Source organism: Salvelinus namaycush, chromosome 10 (genome assembly GCF_016432855.1).
Source record: "Salvelinus namaycush isolate Seneca chromosome 10, SaNama_1.0, whole genome shotgun sequence".
In the NCBI taxonomy this organism is placed as follows: domain Eukaryota; kingdom Metazoa; phylum Chordata; class Actinopteri; order Salmoniformes; family Salmonidae; genus Salvelinus; species Salvelinus namaycush.
In genome coordinates this window covers 40064440-40084984 of record NC_052316.1, presented here as the reverse complement: position 1 = coordinate 40084984, position 20545 = coordinate 40064440, and the positions used below count along the sequence as shown (strand labels likewise).

The 20545-nt window shown below is 45.1% G+C and overlaps 2 protein-coding genes across 8 annotated transcripts in view; both read left to right on the top strand.

Annotated features, from left to right (window-relative positions):
• Positions 1-20545, top strand: part of LOC120055015 (coagulation factor XIII B chain-like) — a 126071-nt gene that overhangs the window by 22004 nt on the left and 83522 nt on the right. The gene's annotated exons all lie outside the window — the stretch shown is intronic.
• On the top strand, positions 18627-19755 carry LOC120055018 (complement factor H-related protein 4-like). The gene is made up of 3 exons (XM_039002862.1): positions 18627-18756; positions 18919-19104; positions 19389-19755. Exons 1-3 carry the CDS (start codon positions 18699-18701, stop codon positions 19589-19591), a joined length of 447 nt encoding a protein of 148 aa, XP_038858790.1. The 5' UTR covers positions 18627-18698; the 3' UTR covers positions 19592-19755.

Sequence of the window (20545 nt, the reverse complement as noted above, 5' to 3'; positions counted from 1 at the left end):
TCTCAGTTGGTCATGTTTTTCTTCTTGCCTCTGGCGACCTCAGCTTACTGGAAGTGATTACTGGAAACTGTCTTGGACAAACACATCCATATATAATTGATTGTACAACATGAATGTGTTTATTTCATTTAGTCTTTAGTTCATCTGGGAGTTTCATCAAGTATTTTACACGATACTGAAGCCGCCTGACAATATCTATTAAAATGTCCCTGTGCTGTTCCTTGCCATGTATTCCTGAACATTAAGGCAGGAATATTCACCAATTATATACAAGCAAACATTTAATTCATAGGCTATTTAGTTGATAGGCTAATATTGGACAAACCCTTGCATGAGGGGCTCCGGAGTGATGCAGCGGTCTAAGGCACTGCAACTCAGTGCTCGAGGCGGCACCCAGGTTCAATTCAAGGCTGTATCACAACAGGCAGTGATAGGGAGTCACATAGGGCGGCGCACAATTGGCCCAGCGTCGTCCGGGTTTGCCCGGTGTAGGCCATCATTGTAAATAAGAATTTGTTCTTAACTGACATGTGTTACTTACACCTCTTGGAGGGAACGCAACACCCTGCTACAACTCAAGTCCCCGTGGAGTGAAAGAGGTATGTGATTGTAGGTGCGGGTAAGGATGACAGAGACTATATCCGTTTACAGGGAATTTATTTCCATAACACGGTAATGTGGGTGAAAGGGGCTGGACGGAACCAAAGCAAAGAAAGTTAAAGTTGAGTCCTCTCCTACCCACTACTTACCTAACCTTTTAGAACCTCCTGGCGCGCTAACCAAAATACAGGGGGTGGTCCATCCAGGTCTTACCTAGTGTGCATAGACAGTAAATACTACAGGTTATGTATGCCCGCAGGGCTCTTGCCTAAACACTCCCAAGGTACCTTCCCCTTCCCCCCCTGGGAACAAATGAAACAGAATAATACAAACTTAGGGAACAATTTCAATAATCAACAACACTGAGTCCTATTAGCATACACATACTTTAGAAGTAGCAGCTACAAAACACTGTCAACAGAACTGTCACTGGGCAACAACCAACACAGGACTTCAAAGAAGCTTTCTCTTCCTGACACAGGAACACTGGCTTTTATCCAGCTGGAGAAGGAGTTGGTAATTGAAAACAGCTGTTTCCCCTGATGAGAGGGAGGGTTCAGAGCTCCAATCATCGATGGGGCCGACCAATCAGCTGCTTAGAATCCAGGAAGTCATTTCCTGAAATACACACATACAAACACATACAAACCCAAAACAACACAAACTGGGGAACGTAACAATTGCCTAGTAAAAAAGAAATCCGATATGGGGATGTGCTACTGAAATCAACAAGTAGCGGGAAACAACGCAATCTCAGAATGCAGAAATAGAATGTTCTATGGTATGTGAATGTTATACTCGTTTCAGGTCTTCATTCGGTAGAATTAGATGAACACTTTTCCACAATGCATTGGAAGACATTGGAAGGCCCTAGTTATCTTCAAGTTGCCAAACAACAAAACTAAGCTACTTAATTCAAATCAAAATCAAATCAAATTTTATTAGTCACATGCGCCGAATACAACAGGTGTAGGTAGACCTTACAGTGAAATGCTTACTTCCGAGCCCCTAACCGACAGTGCAGTTTTAAAAAATACTGATAAGAATAAGAGATGAAAGTGACAAGTAATTAATGAGGGGCAGTAAAAAATAACAATATTACAGGGGGGTGCCGCTACAGAGTCAATGTGCGGGGACACCGGTTAGTTGAGGTAGTATGTACATGTAGGTAGAGTTAATTAAAGTGACTATGCATAGATGACAACAGAGAGTGGCAGTGGTGTGGAGAAGGGAGGGGGGGGGGGGCAATGCGAATAGTCTGGGTAGCCATTTAACTAGATATTCAGGAGTCTTATGGCTTGGGGGTAGAAGCTGTTCAGAACCCTCTTGGACCTAGACTTGGCGCTCCGATATCGCTTGCCGCATGGTAGCAGAGAGAACAGTTTATGACTAGGGTGGCTGGAGTCTTTGCCAATTTTCAGGGCCTTCCTCTGACACCGCCTGGTATAGAGGTCCTGGATGGCAGGAAGCTTGGCCCCAGTGATGTACTGGGCCGTTTGCACTACCCTCCGTCGTGCCTTGCGGTCGGAGGCCAAGCAGTTGCCATACCAGGCAGTGATGCAACCAGTCAGGAGGCTCTCGATGGTGCAGCTGTTGAACTTTTTGTGTATCTTGAGGAATTTCAAAAGATTCAAAAAATGTAGAACCAGGAACAGATATAGCCCTTGGTTCACTCCAGACCTGACTGCCCTTGACCAGCACAAAAACATCCTGTGGCGTACAGCATTAGCATCGAATAGCCCCCACGATATGTAACTTTTCAGGGAAGTTAGGAACCAATACACACAGGCATTTAGGAAAGCAAAGGCTAGCTTTTTCAAACAGAAATTTGCATCCTGTAGCACTAACTCCAAAAAGTTCTGGGACACTCTAAAGTCCATGGAGAATAAGAGCACCTCCTACCAGCTGCCCACTGCACTGAGGCTAGGAAACACTGTCACCACCGATAAATCCACGATAATTGAGAATTTCAATAAGCATTTTCTACGGCTGGCCATGCTTTCCACCTGGCTACTCCTATCCCGGTCAAGAGCCCTGCACCCCCCACAGCAACTTGCCCAAGCCTCCCCCATTTCTCCTTCACCCAAATCCAGATAGCTGATGTTCTGAAAGAGCTGCAAAATCTGGACCCCCACAAATCAGCGGGGCGAGACAATCTGGACCCTCTCTTTCTAAAATTATCCACCGCAATTGTTGCAACCCCTATTACTAGCCTGTTCAACCTCTCTTTCGTATCATCTGAGGCCCCCAAATAGATTGGAAAGCTGCCGCGTTCATCACCCTCTTCAAAGGGGAAGACACTCTAGACCCAAACTGTTAAAGACCTGTATCTATCCTAGCCTGCCTTTCTAAGGTCTTCGAAAGCCAAGTTAACAAATAGATCTCCGAACATTTCGAATCCCACCGTACCTTCTCCGCTATGCATTCTGGTTTCAGAGCTGGTCATGGGTGCACCTCAGCCACACTCAAGGTCCTAAACGATATCATAACCGCCATCGATAAAAGACAATAATGTACAGCCGTATTCATCGACCTGGCTAAGGCTTTCGACTGTGTCAATCACCACATTCTTATCGGAAGACTCAATAGCCTTGGTTTCTCAAATGACTGCTTCGCCTGGTTCACCAACTACTTCTCAGACAGAGTTCAGTGTGTCAAATCGGAGGGCCTGTTGTCCGGACCTCTGGCAGTCTCTATGGGGGTGGCACAGGGTTCAATTCTTGGGCCTTTTCTCTGTATACATCAATGATGTCGCTCTTGCTGCTGGTGATTCTCTGATCCACGTCTACGCAGACGACACCATTTTGTATACTTTGGACACTGTGTTAACTTCTCTGGGATAGTTGGGACGCTAGCGTCCCAACTGACAAGCACCCCCAACCCCCCCCCTCACTGATTAGCATCGCGTCACAATTAAATAGTAGCATCTAAATATGTAAATATCATTAAATCACAAGTCCAAGACACCAAATGAAAGATACAGATCTTGTGAATAAAGCCACCATTTCAGATTTTTAAAATGTTTTACAGGGAAGACAAAATATGTAAATCTATTAGCTAACCACGTTAGCAAAAGACACCATTTTTCTTTGTCCACCATTTTTTCTCTCCACCAGTAGCTATCACCAATTCGGCCAAATAAAGATATTGATAGCCACTAACCAAGAAAAAACCTCATCAGATGACAGTCTGATAACATATTTATTGTATAGGATAGGTTTTGTTAGAAAAATGTGCATATTTCAGGTAGAAATCATAGTTTACAATTGCACCCACCATCACAACTCGACTAGAATAAATACAGAGAGCAACGTGTATTACCTAATTACTAATCATAAAACATTTCTTAAAAATACACAGCTCACAGCAATGGAAAGACACAGATCTTGTGAATTCAGACAATATTTCAGATGTTCTAAGTGTTTTACAGCGAAAACACAATAAATCGTTATATTAGCATACCACATGTGCAAACGTTACCCGAGCATTGATTCAAGCCAAAGAGAGCGATAACGTAATCATCGCCAAAATATATAAATTTTTTCACTAACCTTCTCAGAATTCTTCCGATGACACTCCTGTAACATCATATTACAACATACATATAGAGTTTGTTCGAAAATGTGCATATTTAGCCACAAAAAAACGTGGTTATACAATGACAATACTAGCAAAACTAGCCTGAAAATGTCGGGCGCCATTTTGGACAGTGATCTGGCGTAATGAATAACTAATCGTAAACTTTACTAAAAAATATAGGGTGGACAGCAATCGAAAGACAAATTAGTTCTTAATGCAATCGCTGAATTACATTTCTAAAATTATCCTTACTGTGCAATACAGGGTTCGCCAAGCGAAGCTATACCAAACAAAATGGCGGAATATGCGTTTAAAATTTTTCGACAGAACAACGATTTATCATCTTAAATATTTCTTACTATGAGGTGATCTTCCATCAGAATCTTGGGCAATGTATCCTTTCTTGGGTCTAATCTTCTTTTGGTCGAAAGATGTCCTCTTGTCCGTCGAAATGCCCACTAACGTTCGACCGGTACTGGAAACGTGCCCGGCGCTTCAAAGTGCATCACAAAGAAATGCCTCAAAATCGCACTAAACGGATATAAATTGCTATAAAACGGTTTAAATTAACTACCTTATGATGTTTTTAACACCTATAACGAGTAAAAACATGACCGGCGATATATAAGTGGCTAAACCAAAGCTTGGAAAGAGAGCCAGTCCAACGTCCTTCGTGCGTCAGGCGCAGCAGGAAAAGAAAGCCACTTCCGCCTTGTGCTCTTTTATACAGGCCCTGATTGCGCAATCGACTCCATTCAAATTGTCACCTCTTACTGACATCTAGAGGAAGGCGTGGGCAGTGTTTGTATCCTCATAGGATTCACAGGGACTTTAAAACTGACCTGGGACCAGTGGCCAAGATTTCTGAAATCTCACTCCATATCAGGAAAAGTGCTGTAGAATGAGTTCTGTTCCACTCAGAGACATAATTCAAACGGCTATAGAAACTAGAGAGTGTTTTCTATCCAATAATAACAATAATATGCATATTGTACGAGCAAGAATTGAGTACTAGGCAGTTTAATCTGTAGAGCAAATTATGCTAATGCGAAACAGCACCCCCTATATCCCCAAGAAGTTAACTAACCTCCAGATGAATTTCAATGCCATACAACACTCCTTTCATTACATTTAAGTCATTTAGCAGACGCTCTTATCCAGAGCGACTTACAAATTGGTGCATTCACCTTATGATATCCAGTGGAACAGCCACTTTACAATAGTGCATCTAAATCTTTTAAGGGGGGGGGGGGGGGGGGGTTAGAAGGATTACTTTATCCTATCCTAGGTATTCCTTAAAGAGGTGGGGTTTCAGGTGTCTCCGGAAGGTGGTGATTGACTCCGCTGTCCTGGCGTCGTGAGGGAGTTTGTTCCACCATTGGGGTGCCAGAGCAGCGAACAGTTTTGACTGGGCTGAGCGGGAACTGTACTTCCTCAGAGGTAGGGAGGCGAGCAGGCCAGAGGTGGATGAACGCAGTGCCCTTGTTTGGGTGTAGGGCCTGATCAGAGCCTGAAGGTACGGAGGTGCCGTTCCCCTCACAGCTCCGTAGGCAAGCACCATGGTCTTGTAGCGGATGCGAGCTTCAACTGGAAGCCAGTGGAGAGAGCGGAGGAGCGGGGTGACGTGAGAGAACTTGGGAAGGTTGAACACCAGACGGGCTGCGGCGTTCTGGATGAGTTGTAGGGGTTTAATGGCACAGGCAGGGAGCCCAGCCAACAGCGAGTTGCAGTAATCCAGACGGGAGATGACAAGTGCCTGGATTAGGACCTGCGCCGCTTCCTGTGTGAGGCAGGGTCGTACTCTGCGGATGTTGTAGAGCATGAACCTACAGGAACGGGCCACCGCCTTGATGTTAGTTGAGAACGACAGGGTGTTGTCCAGGATCACGCCAAGGTTCTTAGCGCTCTGGGAGGAGGACACAATGGAGTTGTCAACCGTGATGGCGAGATCATGGAACGGGCAGTCCTTCCCCGGGAGGAAGAGCAGCTCCGTCTTGCCGAGGTTCAGCTTGAGGTGGTGATCCGTCATCCACACTGATATGTCTGCCAGACATGCAGAGATGCGATTCGCCACCTGGTTATCAGAAGGGGGAAAGGAGAAGATTAATTGTGTGTCGTCTGCATAGCAATGATAGGAGAGACCATGTGAGGTTATGACAGAGCCAAGTGACTTGGTGTATAGCGAGAATAGGAGAGGGCCTAGAACAGAGCCCTGGGGGACACCAGTGGTGAGAGCACGTGGTGAGGAGACAGATTCTCGCCACGCCACCTGGTAGGAGCGACCTGTCAGGTAGGACGCAATCCAAGCGTGGGCCGCGCCGGAGATGCCCAACTCGGAGAGGGTGGAGAGGAGGATCTGATGGTTCACAGTATCAAAGGCAGCCGATAGGTCTAGAAGGATGAGAGCAGAGGAGAGAGAGTTAGCTTTAGCAGTGCGGAGCGCCTCCGTGACACAGAGAAGAGCAGTCTCAGTTGAATGACTTGTCTTGAAACCTGACTGATTTGGATCAAGAAGGTCATTCTGAGAGAGATAGCAGGAGAGCTGGCCAAGGACGGCACGTTCAAGAGTTTTGGAGAGAAAAGAAAGAAGGGATACTGGTCTGTAGTTGTTGACATCGGAGGGATCGAGTGTAGGTTTTTTCAGAAGGGGTGCAACTCTCGCTCTCTTGAAGACGGAAGGGACGTAGCCAGTGGTCAAGGATGAGTTGATGAGCGAGGTGAGGTAAGGGAGAAGGTCTCCGGAAATGGTCTGGAGAAGAGAAGAGGGGATAGGGTCAAGCGGGCAGGTTGTTGGGCGGCCGGCCGTCACAAGACGCGAGATTTCATCTGGGGAGAGAGGGGAGAAAGAGGTCAAAGCACAGGGTAGGGCAGTGTGAGCAGAACCAGCGGTGTCGTTTGACTTAGCAAACGAGGATCGGATGTCGTCAACCTTCTTTTCAAAATGGTTGACGAAGTCATCCGCAGAGAGGGAGGAGGGGGGGGGGGAGGGGGAGGAGGATTCAGGAGGGAGGAGAAGGTGGCAAAGAGCTTCCTAGGGTTAGAGGCAGATGCTTGGAATTTAGAGTGGTAGAAAGTGGCTTTAGCAGCAGAGACAGAAGAGGAAAATGTAGAGAGGAGGGAGTGAAAGGATGCCAGGTCCGCAGGGAGGCGAGTTCTCCTCCATTTCCGCTCGGCTGCCCGGAGCCCTGTTCTGTGAGCTCGCAATGAGTCGTCGAGCCACGGAGCAGGAGGGGAGGACCGAGCCGGCCTGGAGGATAGGGGACATAGAGAGTCAAAGGATGCAGAAAGGGAGGAGAGGAGGGTTGAGGAGGCAGAATCAGGAGATAGGTTGGAGAAGGTTTGAGCAGAGGGAAGAGATGATAGGATGGAAGAGGAGAGAGTAGCGGGGGAGAGAGAGCGAAGGTTTGGACGGCGCGATACCATCCGAGTAGGGGCAGAGTGGGAAGTGTTGGATGAGAGCGAGAGGGAAAAGGATACAAGGTAGTGGTCGGAGACTTGGAGGGGAGTTGCAATGAGATTAGTGGAAGAACAGCATCTAGTAAAGATGAGGTCAAGCGTATTGCCTGCCTTGTGAGTAGGGGGGGAAGGTGAGAGGGTGAGGTCAAAAGAGGAGAGGAGTGGAAAGAGGGAGGCAGAGAGGAATGAGTCAAAGGTAGACGTGGGGAGGTTAAAGTCACCCAGAACTGTGAGAGGTGAGCCATCCTCAGGGAAGGAACTTATCAAGGCGTCAAGCTCATTGATGAACTCTCCAAGGGAACCTGGAGGGCGATAAATGATAAGGATGTTAAGCTTGAAAGGGCTGGTAACTGTGACAGCATGGAATTCAAAGGAGGCGATAGACAGATGGGTCAGGGGAGAAAGAGAGAATGTCCACTTGGGAGAGATGAGGATCCCAGTGCCACCACCCCGCTGACCAGAAGCTCTCGGGGTGTGCGAGAACACGTGGGCAGACGAGGAGAGAGCAGTAGGAGTAGCAGTGTTATCTGTGGTAATCCATGTTTCCGTCAGTGCCAAGAAGTCGAGGGACTGGAGGGAAGCATAGGCTGAGATGAACTCTGCCTTGTTGGCCGCAGATCGGCAGTTCCAGAGGCTGCCGGAGACCTGGAACTCCACGTGGGTCGTGCGCGCTGGGACCACCAGGTTAGGGTGGCAGCGGCCACACGGTGTGAAGCGTTTGTATGGTCTGTGCAGAGAGGAGAGAACAGGGATAGACAGACACATAGTTGACAGGCTACAGAAGAGGCTACGCTAATGCAAAGGAGATTGGAATGACAAGTGGACTACACGTCTCGAATGTTCAGAAAGTTAAGCTTACGTAGCAAAAATCTTATTGACTGAAATGATTAAAATGATGCAGTACTGCTGACTGGTGAAGTAGGCTAGCTAGCAGTGGCTGCGTTGTTGACTATGTTTGAAAGTGTTGCTGGCTAGGTAGCCTCGATAACTGGCTAGGTAACCTCGATAACTGGCTAGATAATTACTCTAAACTACACAATTATCTTAGATACAAGGACAGCAAAGACAACTATGTAGCTAGCTAACACTACACTAATCAAATCGTTCCGTTGTACTGTTTCGGTAGAAGTTGGCTAGCTGGCTAGCTAGCAGTGTTGACAACGTTAGGACGGCGAAAATAGCTGGCTAGCTGACTTTGTTTGAAAGTGGAGCTGGCTAGGTAACCTCGATAACTGGCTAGATGATTACTCTAAACTACACAATTATCTTAGATACAAAGACAGCAAAGACAACTATGTAGCTAGCTAACACTACACTAATCAAATCGTTCCGTTGTAATGATTCGGTAGAAGTTGGCTAGCTGGCTAGCTAGCAGTGTTGACAACGTTAGAAGATTCGATAATTCGATAATAATCTAAACTACACAATTATCTTTGATACAAAGACGGCTATGTAGCTAGCTAAGAAAAAAGTGCTAAGATCAAACAAATCAAACCGTTGAACTGTAATGAAATGAAATTAAATGTAATACTACCTGTGGAGCGAAGCGAAATGCGACTACTCGCTCCAACCCGGAAGTCCTTCATGGCCTCCAACTGCTCTTAAATGCAAGTAAAACTAAATACATGCTCTTCAACCGATCGGTGACTGCACCTGCACGCCTGTCCAGCATCACTGCTCTGGACGGTTCTGACTTAGAATATGTGGACAATTACAAATACCTAGGTGTCTGGTTAGACTGTAAACTCTCCTTCCAGACTCACATTAAGCATCTCCAATCCAAAATTAAATCTAGAATCGGCTTCCTATTTTGCAACAAAGCCTCCTTCACTCATGCTGCCAAACATACCCTCGTAAAACTGACTATCCTACCAATCCTTGACTTCGGAGATGTCATTTATAAAATAGCCTCCAACACTCTACTCAGCAAATTGGATGCAGTCTATCACAGTGCCATCCGTTTTGTCACCAAAGCCCCATATACTACCCACCACTGTGAGCTGTACGCTCTCGTTGGCTGGCAGTCGCTTCATATTCGTCGCCAAACCCACTGGCTCCAGGTCATCTATAAGTCTTTTCTAGGTAAAGCCTCGCCTTATCTCAGTTCACTAGTAACCATAGCAGCACCCACCCGTGGCACGCGCTCCAGCAGGTATCTTTCACTGGTCTTCCCCCAAAGCCTATTCCGCCTTTGGCCACATTTCCTTCCAGTTCCACATTTCCTTCCATTTCCTTCACATTTCACATTTAACACATTGGGAAAATAATGCAACACAACCAACTTATTTATTGTTTACAGTAGATTTACAATTATCTACAACTCACACACAACATTAAGCAAAATAAAGCATTTCAGAAAGGGTAGGGAAGATTTCTGGACAGTTTGCTATTCTTGCTGGGAATGAAAGCAAATGGGTACATTTCATCACTCGTACTTCTATGACCTCACTCATGTCTTCCTAGAGCCCAAGGATTTCTGTGGACCACCTCCACGTCTCATTAACGGAGACACGATGGGCCGTACCAGAGAATGTTACAGAAACAGAGAATCAGTTCATTATGACTGCCAGTCTTACTACACCCTTAATAGCCTTTCATCCTCCAAGACGTGTCGTAACGGGATCTGGGTTGGAGAGATGACATGCCTGAATTAGTTATATCTCTGAAACAACGTTTACCTGATTCATATCCAATCACACGCTCACATCCCTATCCTATGCCCATGCTCACTCCCATTCACAGATCATGGTGGATTGTTGGGATCAATTCCCTTTCAAAGCCCCCCTGTGATCTCTGACTAGCCAGGGGAGATAATAAGGGCCTAGGGATTGGAGTGAGGGAGAAAATTGGAACGGAGCCCAACTGCAATGCCACCTGATCTTCAGGACATATTCACACACTGATTCCTGTACCATCTTCTCGTTTCTGAACCCGAGGCCCTTGTAACCTTATCCAGTTTGGGATGAACAGCTGATGAACACACAGAACATCCAATGAGCATATTGGACGGAAAATAAAAAGACACTATTTACCACATGGGGATCATATCTCTGTTAAGTGTACTGGTCATAGTAGACTTAGCCAGGTAGTGTTGGTTTTCATCAGCAGTGTATACATGGGGTCATATCACTGTTAAGTGTGCTGGTCATAGTAGACTTAGCTCAGGTAGTGTTGGTTTTCATCAGCAGTGTATACATGGGATCATATCTCTGTTAAGTGTGCTGGTCATAGTAGACTTAGCCAGGTAGTGTTGGTTTTCATCAGCAGTGTATACATGGGATCATATCTCTGTTAAGTGTGCTGGTCATAGTAGACTTAGCCAGGTAGTGTTGGTTTTCATCAGCAGTGGATACATGGGATCATATCTCTGTTAAGTGTGCTGGTCATAGTAGACTTAGCCAGGTAGTGTTGGTTTTCATCAGCAGTGTATACATGGGGTCATGACTTTGCCACTTTGCCCATATTGATCTCAGCTTACGGAAAGTGATGGCTACTGTCTTGTTGGACGATCATGTAAATGAATAACCCCTGTCAATAGTTTGCTCAAATTATTTACAGATTCCTGGTTTCATGATTGTCCAACATTAAATAAAGTGCCTCTGGTTCATATTTACTCATCTACTCTTTAGTTCATTGTTATCTAGGAATATTATCATCAGGTATGTTTTACAATATTGAAGCAGCCAGACAATATCTATCAAAAATATTCCTGTGGTGTTCTTTGCCCTGCATTTCAACTACCTCATCGTCACTGAGTGAATCTTGAACATTAAGGCAGGAATATTGACTTTCAATTCTCAAATGCAAGAAAACGTTTAATGTTTTGTTTAGTTGGTATGGTAATATGGGCTAAACCCTGGCATGCTCCCGAGGTGTAGAAATTGATTTTGACCTTCCCATTTCGCCCCTGGAAAACATGGCTTTATGGGAAACAGTGATTTTGCCTTACTGGAACAAACATTCTGAAGGCCATGTCCATAGACAGTTAACCAGACTTATGTAAGGGTTATGTAAGTACAGTATTTGTTGTTCAACATCTTTTGTGATTCAATATTGACCATACAAATGTTTTAATGGAGCCTATCAGCATTCAAACTAACTGTAGCCCTCAATGTCTTTTTAGCTCTAAACTATCCTCAGCCACAAGCCTTAACCTCACTGTTGTGGCGCCGACCGAGATGGCCGCCTCGCTTCGCGTTCCTTGGAAAATATGCAGTATTTAGTTTTTTTATGTGTTATTCCTTACATTGGTACCCCAGGTAATCTTAGGTTTCATTACATACAGTCGGGAGGAACTACTGAATATAAGAGCAACGTCAACTCACCATCGTTATAACCAGGAATATGACTTTCCCGAAACGGATCCAGTGTTTTGCCTTCCACCCAATACAATAGATCTGATCCCAGCCGGCGACCCTATGCGACGCCGTAAAAGGGGCAAACGTAGCGGTCTCCTGGTCAGGCTTCGGAGACGGGCACATCGCGCTCCACTCCCTAGCATACTACTCGCCAATGTCCAGTCTCTTGACAATAAGGTTGATGAAATCCGAGCAAGGGTAACATTCCAGAGAGACATCAGAGATTGTAACGTTCTCTGCTTCACGGAAACATGGCTCACTCAAGAGACGCTAACGGAGTCGGTGCAGCCAGCTGGTTTCTTCACGCATCGCGCCGACAGAAACATACATCTTTCTGGTAAGAAGAGGGGCGGGGGTGTATGCCTTATGATTAACGAGACGTGGTGTGATCATAACAACATACAGGAACTCAAGTCATTCTGTTCACCTGATCTAGAATTCCTCACAATCAAATGTCGACCGCATTATCTACCAAGGGAATTCTCTTCGATTATAATCACAGCCGTATATATTCCCCCCCAAGCAGACACATCGATGGCCCTGAACGAACTTTATCTGACTCTTTGTAAACTGGAAACCACACACCCTGAGGCTGCATTCATCGTAGCTGGGGATTTTAACAAGGCTAATCTGAAAACAAAACTCTCTAAATTCTATCAGCATATCGATTGTGCTACCAGGGCTGGTAAAACCTTGGATCATTGTTATACTAACTTCCGCGACGCATATAAGGCCCTCCCCCGCCCTCCTTTCGGAAAAGCTGACCACGACTCCATTTTGTTGCTTCCAGCCTACAAACAGAAACTAAAACAACAAGCTCCCTCGCTCAGGTCTGTTCAACGCTGGTCCGATCAATCTGATTCCACGCTTCAAGACTGCTTCGATCACGCGGATTGGAATATGTTCCGCATTGCGTCCAACAACAATATTGACGAATATGCTGATTCGGTGAGCGAGTTCATTAGAAAGTGCATTGGCGATGTCGTACCCACAGCAACGATTAAAACATTCCCAAACCAGAAACCGTGGATTGACGGCAGCATTCGCGTGAAACTGAAAGCGCGAACCACTGCTTTTAACCAGGGCAAGGTGACCGGAAACATGACCGAATACAAACAGTGTAGCTACTCTCTCCGCAAGGCAATCAAACAAGCTAAGTCCCAGTATAGAGACAAAGTAGAGTCGCAATTCAACAGCTCAGACACAAGAGGTATGTGGCAGGGTCTACAGTCAATCACGGATTACAAAAAGAAAACCAGCCCCGTTGCGGACCAGGATGTCTTGCTCCCAGACAGGCTAAATAACTTTTTTGCTCGCTTTGAGGACAATACAGTGCCACTGACACGGCCCGCTACCAAAACCTGCGGGCTCCCCTTCACTGCAGCCGAGGTGAGTAAAACATTTAAACGTGTTAACCCTCGCAAGGCTGCAGGCCCAGACGGCATTCCCAGCCGCGTCCTCAGAGCATGCGCAGACCAGCTGGCTGGTGTGTTTACGGACATATTCAATCAATCCTTATCCCAGTCTGCTGTTCCCACATGCTTCAAGAGGGCCACCATCGTTCCTGTTCCCAAGAAAGCTAAGGTAACTGAGCTAAACGACTACCGCCCCGTAGCACTCACTTCCGTCATCATGAAGTGCTTTGAGAGACTAGTCAAGGACCATATCACCTCCACCCTACCGGACACCCTAGACCCACTCCAATTTGCTTACCGACCCAATAGGTCCACAGACGACGCAATCGCAACCACACTGCACACTGCCCTAACCCATCTGGACAAGAGGAATACCTATGTGAGAATGCTGTTCATCGACTACAGCTCAGCATTTAACACCATAGTACCCTCCAAACTCGTCATCAAGCTCGAGACCCTGGGTCTCGACCCCGCCCTGTGCAACTGGGTCCTGGACTTCCTGACGGGCCGCCCCCCAGGTGGTGAGGGTAGGTAACAACATCTCCACCCCGCTGATCCTCAACACTGGGGCCCCACAAGGGTGCGTTCTGAGCCCTCTCCTGTACTCCCTGTTCACCCACGACTGCGTGGCCATGCACGCCTCCAACTCAATCATCAAGTTTGCGGACGACACTACAGTGGTAGGCTTGATTACCAACAACGACGAGACGGCCTACAGGGAGGAGGTGAGGGCCCTCGGAGTGTGGTGTCAGGAAAATAACCTCACACTCAACGTCAACAAAACAAAGGAGATGATTGTGGACTTCAGGAAACAGCAGAGGGAGCACCCCCCTATCCACATCGACGGGACAGTAGTGGAGAAGGTGGAAAGTTTTAAGTTCCTCGGTGTACACATCACGGACAAACTGAATTGGTCCACCCACACAGACAGCGTTGTGAAGAAGGCGCAGCAGCGCCTCTTCAACCTCAGGAGGCTGAAGAAATTTGGCTTGTCACCAAAAGCACTCACAAACTTCTACAGATGCACAATCGAGAGCATCCTGTCGGGCTGTATCACCGCCTGGTACGGCAACTGCTCCGCCCACAACCGTAAGGCTCTCCAGAGGGTAGTGAGGTCTGCACAACGCATCACCGGGGGCAAACTACCTGCCCTCCAGGACACCTACACCACCCGATGTCACAGGAAGGCCATAAAGATCATCAAGGACAACAACCACCCAAGCCACTGCCTGTTCACCCCGCTATCATCCAGAAGGCGAGGTCAGTACAGGTGCATCAAAGCAGGGACCGAGAGACTGAAAAACAGCTTCTATCTCAAGGCCATCAGACTGTTAAACAGCCACCACTAACATTTAGTGGCCGCTGCCAACATACTGACTCAACTCCAGCCACTTTAATAATGGGAATTGATGGAAATTATGTAAAAATGTACCACTAGCCACTTTAAACAATGCCACTTAATATAATGTTTACATACCCTACATTACTCATCTCATATGTATATGTATATACTGTACTCTATACCATCTACTGCATCCTGCCTATGCCGTTCTGTACCATCACTCATTCATATATCTTTATGTACATATTCTTTATCCCTTTACACTTGTGTGTATAAGGTAGTAGTTGTGGAATTGTTAGGTTAGATTACTTGTTGGTTATTACTGCATTGTCGGAACTAGAAGCACAAGCATTTCGCTACACTCGCATTAACATCTGCTAACCATGTGTATGTGACAAATAAAATTTGATTTGATTTGATTTGATTAGATGAGGCTAGCTCTAAACTATCCTCAGCCACAAGCCTTAACCTCACTGGTAGATGAGGCTAGCTCTAAACCTACAGTATGTATATTAGAATATTGTAGATATGTATGTATATTATTTAGCTAAAACAATAATTGCAACACTAGTGGAAGAACAAGTATAGTATAATATAGTTTAGTTTTACATTTTGTACCTTTTTGGGGGGTTTAACAGGAAAAAAGACACAAACCAACAGAGATTCCACAAATACACATGCATCCTCCCACCTACTTCCCTCCACAGGACCTTACATAATCCCTCCATAATCCCAAAAACAAAAAAAATGGACAGAGAACGTATACCGAGTGATCAAAAACACTAACTTTAACAGAAACATTAAGTTAAGCAAATGTACATACAGTGTCAAAGTAGTGATTTTAAGCTGTCGAGTTGTATTCCAAATGTCAACATTGTCTGATTTTGCATCATGCAGTTGAGAGATGGACAGTTCAAGTTGAGCAATGTCTATGAATGAGGAAATTGCTGACATGGCAGAGTGTGTGGGGCTTGCCATTGTAAGGCAACCATTCTCTTGGCTGCTGTTAGGCCAGCAAGACAAATCCTTCTTTGCCTGTATATTAGGTTCAGTCATCATTAAGCAGAAGCACATTGGAAAGACAATAGTATAGTATATACAGTATAGTTCAACATACTACAAATGTTTTATTTATTTCACCTTTAATTAACCAGGTAGGCCATCTCATTTACAACTGCGACCTGGCCAAGATAAAGCAAAGCAGTGCGACAAAAACAACAACACAGAGTTACACATAAACAAACATACAGTCAATAACACAATAGAAAAATGTAAATGTATGTACAGTGTGTGCAAATGTAGAAGAGTAGGGAGGTAAGGCAATAAATAGGCCATAGAGGCTAAATAATTACAATTTCGCATTAACACTGGAGTGATAGATGTGCAGATGATGATGTGCAAGTAGAGATAGTGGGGTGCAATAGAGCAAGAGGATAAATAACAATATGGGGATGAGGTAGTTGGGTGTGCTATTTACAGATCGGTAAGCTGCTCTGACAGCTGATGCTTAAAGTTAGAGAGGGAGATATAAGACTCCAGCTTCAGTGATTATTGCAATTTGTTCCATTCATTGGCAGCAGAGAACGGGAAGGAAAGGCGGCCAAAGGAAGTGTTGACTTTGGGGATGACCAGTGAAATATACCTTCTGGAGCGCGTGCTACTGGTGGGTGTAGCTATGGTGACCAGTGAGCTGAGATAAGGCGGGGCTTTACCTAGCAAAGACTTATAGATTACCTGGTGCCAGTGGGTTTGGCGATGAGTATGTAGTGAGGGCCAGCCAACGAGAGCATACAGGTCGCAGTGGTGGGTAGTATACGGGGCTTTGGTGACAAAACGGATGGCACTGTGATAAACTACATCCAGTTTGCTGAGTAACACATTGTATTCTTTACACATGTCTAAACAATATTAGGTAACACATTGGTTCCTTCATACAGTACGTGATGACAGTCCATGGTGACATCTGCTTCATGGCCCACATGCCATCAGGCAGCTCCAGTAGCTTTAATCCAGGGCTTGAGTTCAACGGTGGTGTTGCCGTATAAGATGAGCCTCTGGCAGAGGAACATCTGCATACAGTCTAGCCACACCCACCACTTCCTCCCTGCCTTTGACTGGGCCTTGCTGCTCTCTAGCTGCTTGTGGCTGGGGCCTCTTCCTGTCCTTCTTCCACTTCTTCTTCCTTGTTTCAGTGTTTCCAGAGTTCTGCTGGGAGACTGGAGGAGTCATCAGGTCATATTAACCAGGCTCAGTCACGACAGAAGTGGTGTCGGCCTCATAGACCTTAAGCACCAACAGTTTGGGCCTCTTGCAGAAGAATTGTAGTCTTGAAAAGACATGGTTGTGGTGTTACCATTTAAAAAATGTATGGAAGGGATGTAGGGCAACATGCCATTGTTGGTAAAGGTGTCAACCGATTGGGACATAAGTGTTTAGAGACACACTAGTGCATTTTTTAGGGACAATGAGAGACATTAGGAGCTTATTTTGAGAGGAAAGATCAGCCTACACTAAGTGCATGGGCTGGGGGGCTGTGAAAAGTCTCAGGAGGGCAGTTCTTATACAGTATGAATTGTTGTGTATGGCACCTTTCAAATCCTTCTCATACACAATAACACAAAACCCCTTTCTCATCTCAAAGACTTATCTGTAAACCTCACCCTGCCCATTGACTTTGACAGATCATTCTTGCCAATAGAAGCTCTTGGCATGGATTTTTGGGGCCATGTTTTTGTATTGTGTTTTGAGAATCTGCAGAGAGAAGAATGAGGTGGTTGTGTCATTACTGGGGTTTTTTGTGTTTTTTTTCAGTGTCCCTTGTTCTCTTTTGTCCCACAATCTTGTTGTGCACCATAACCGCAAGGTGTGCCCCTTCCCTCATGCTGGTGAACCCAAAATGCTGCCGCTTTAGGGCATTTTCAGCAGAGCACTGTGGAAGGACTCCAGATGACCTGAGTTTTACAAAGAGAGAAGGTAAAAAGAGAAAGGGGTGAGACTTGTTTGATGACATGGTCTGGAAGGTACTCTGTGGTCCTCAGGCTACATCCAACCACCTGTAACCGCAAGCTCGTTCCAGCTTGTTGTTTGGATCATTTTGATGTTTGTTAAATATCAAACGAGCTTGGGGTTGCAGGTGGTCATATCGAACGAGCTTGGGGTTGCAGGTGGTCATATCAAACGAGCTTGGGGTTGCAGGTGGTCATATCAAACGAGCTTGGGGTTGCAGGTGGTCATATCGAACGAGCTTGGGGTTACAAGTTGTTGGATGTAGCCTGAAGACCAAAGAGTATCTTTCAGACCATATAGTACTGACAATATGCTGTAGCAGAGCCAGGGTGAAATTTCCCTTTAAGGCGTGACCAGGCCCTCTAGTGGCCTGGGCCTGTAACTGTATGTTTTCTCTTCAGCTGTGCTGAAATACTGTAGTAGTTAGTTATCCTGGCAGACACTGAGGTCCTTCTGCTGCTTAGCAATATCTTTATCTTTCTAGGGATTTATAGCATTATATTTTTTATGTGGCGCATATATATACGTGGCAAAAGAAATTAGGTTCTATTCAACCAAAAATGAAACCTTTTATAATACAAAGCAAAGGCTATAGCAACACAAAATGTCTTGGAAAGAATAATTAGCCCATTGCTAGAGGTGATGACACAGCAGTCCAATCACTGTATGTCCATGTTTTGGAGGGCACTTCCACCACCCATAGCCTTTTTCTATTTTGCCTTGTCACAAAAACTGTGTGATATTTCCTGTGATTCTACCGCAATAGATTGAAATCAATATGTTTGAGTATTCCAGTATTTTGGATCAGTCCCCCACTCTTCAGTGCTCCCTGGGGGCTGGAACTCTGTAGACAAACATTAACTTTGGGATAGACACTGTTTATTTATGTTCTACTCCTTCCATTTTAACAGCATCTACCATTTGCTCAACATGAAATAATCTATGACTCTGCTGTGTCTGGTGGTATGGGTGAATGTGGACGCTTCATCAGCTCAGACTGGTAAGGATGTGTCTTCACTTTCTCACATGCTTATAGTGACCACAATGGTATGAAGATACAAACGTCTGTATCGGTCCGCTAATACAGGCAGCAATGGCCAGGACCATCCCTGAATACAGGACTAGTAAAGGTACTTTTATAACCTCACCCATGTCTTCCTAGAGCCCAAGGATTTCTGTGGACCACCTCCACATCTCATAAACGGAGACACAAAGGACGATACCAGAGAAAGCTACAGACACGGAGAATCAGTTCATTATAACTGCCAGAAATACTACATCCTTGAGCCCCCTTCAGCGTTCAAGACGTGTCGTGACGGGATCTGGACAGGACCGATAACCTGCCTGAGTAAGTTCTCTCTAAAATGACATTGGCCCAATTCCTACCCAATCCCTCGCTTGCTAACTCCACTTTAATGATCGGAAAGGATCAACTGATTCACTATTATTTAAAAATGCATCCTGAGTTGAAATGCAACTGTTTAACCATGCTCCTGAGGCATTGACAAGTGACATTCCTCAAGGATCTATGGGTATAGTGATATCATTTATTAAAATGAAAAACAACTAAATCTCAGTGGCCCTTGAAGGACACATTCACCCCCTGATTCATGTACAATCTTCTCATTTCAGAACCCTGCACTGTGGATGAAGAGCTGATGAACACACAGAACATCCAATTTAAATATCCTCCGGAAGATCAAAATAAACTCTATGCCACACATGGAGATCATATCACTTTTAAGTGTACTGGTCATAGTAGACTGAGCCCAGGTAGTGTTAATTTTCGCCAGCAGTGTATACATGGGGTCATGAACTTGCCTCATTGCCAATAGTGGCTTCGTCTTACGGGAAGAGATGGGCACTGGCTTGTTGGGAAAACATGTCAATGAATAACCCCTGTCAATAGTTTGCTCAAATTATTTGCATATTCATTGTCTGAATAAATGTATGTTGTTTCATGATTGTCCAACATTAAATAAAGTGCTGCTGGTTCATATTTACTCATCTACTCTTGATTCTTTTAATTGTTTCATGGAATAATATTATCACACACACACAAACACACACACAAACACACACACACACACACACACACACACACACACACACACACACACACACACACACACACACACACACACACACACACACACACACACACACACACACACACACACACACACCACACAAACACACACATCACCAAGCTTTCTAACGTTAGTGGTGTGGGAATGAATTTTTCAAAGTTCAATATAAAGACACATAAAGGATTTTTTCCCAATATCTTAGCAACCAGACAATATTTATAAAAAAACTTATGTGGTGTTCAACTGCATCATCATCACATAGTGCCTTGATGACGTGTTCCTTCCTGTTGCTGGCATCCTGATCATTTAAGCAGGAATATTGTCCTTCAATTCTCATATGCAAGAAAATGTTTAATGTCATGTTTTATGTATGGTTCGTCAAGTTGGTTGGCTAATGTGGGGCTACGGTGAGCAATGGCAGTACAGACATACTCCTAAGGTGCAGAAATGGATTTTGTCCCTCCCCTTTTGCCCCTGGAAAACATGGCTTGATGGGAAAAGGTGGCACTGGCTTGCTGGAACAAACATTAGCCATGTCAATAGACAGTGAACAAGGTTTATGTACAGTAAGGGTTATGTTAGTACAGTTTTTGTGATTGAATAATGACTAAATGTTTCAGTGGATCTTATCCACATTCTAACTACAGTATGTGATACCTGTACCACTCAATGCTTGTTTAGCTCTTAATTTAAGAACTT

What these genes read in the sequence shown, in the direction of transcription:
- LOC120055018 (XM_039002862.1), top strand. Translation starts at nt 18,699, where the DNA reads ATGACTCTGCTGTGTCTGGTGGTATGGGTGAATGTGGACGCTTCATCA. An exon ending in CGCTTCATCAGCTCAGACTG is followed by an intron (nt 18,757 to 18,918) that starts GTAAGGATGTGT and finishes ATGTCTTCCTAG; the next exon opens with AGCCCAAGGATTTCTGTGGA. An exon ending in AGGACCGATAACCTGCCTGA is followed by an intron (nt 19,105 to 19,388) that starts GTAAGTTCTCTC and finishes TTCTCATTTCAG; the next exon opens with AACCCTGCACTGTGGATGAA.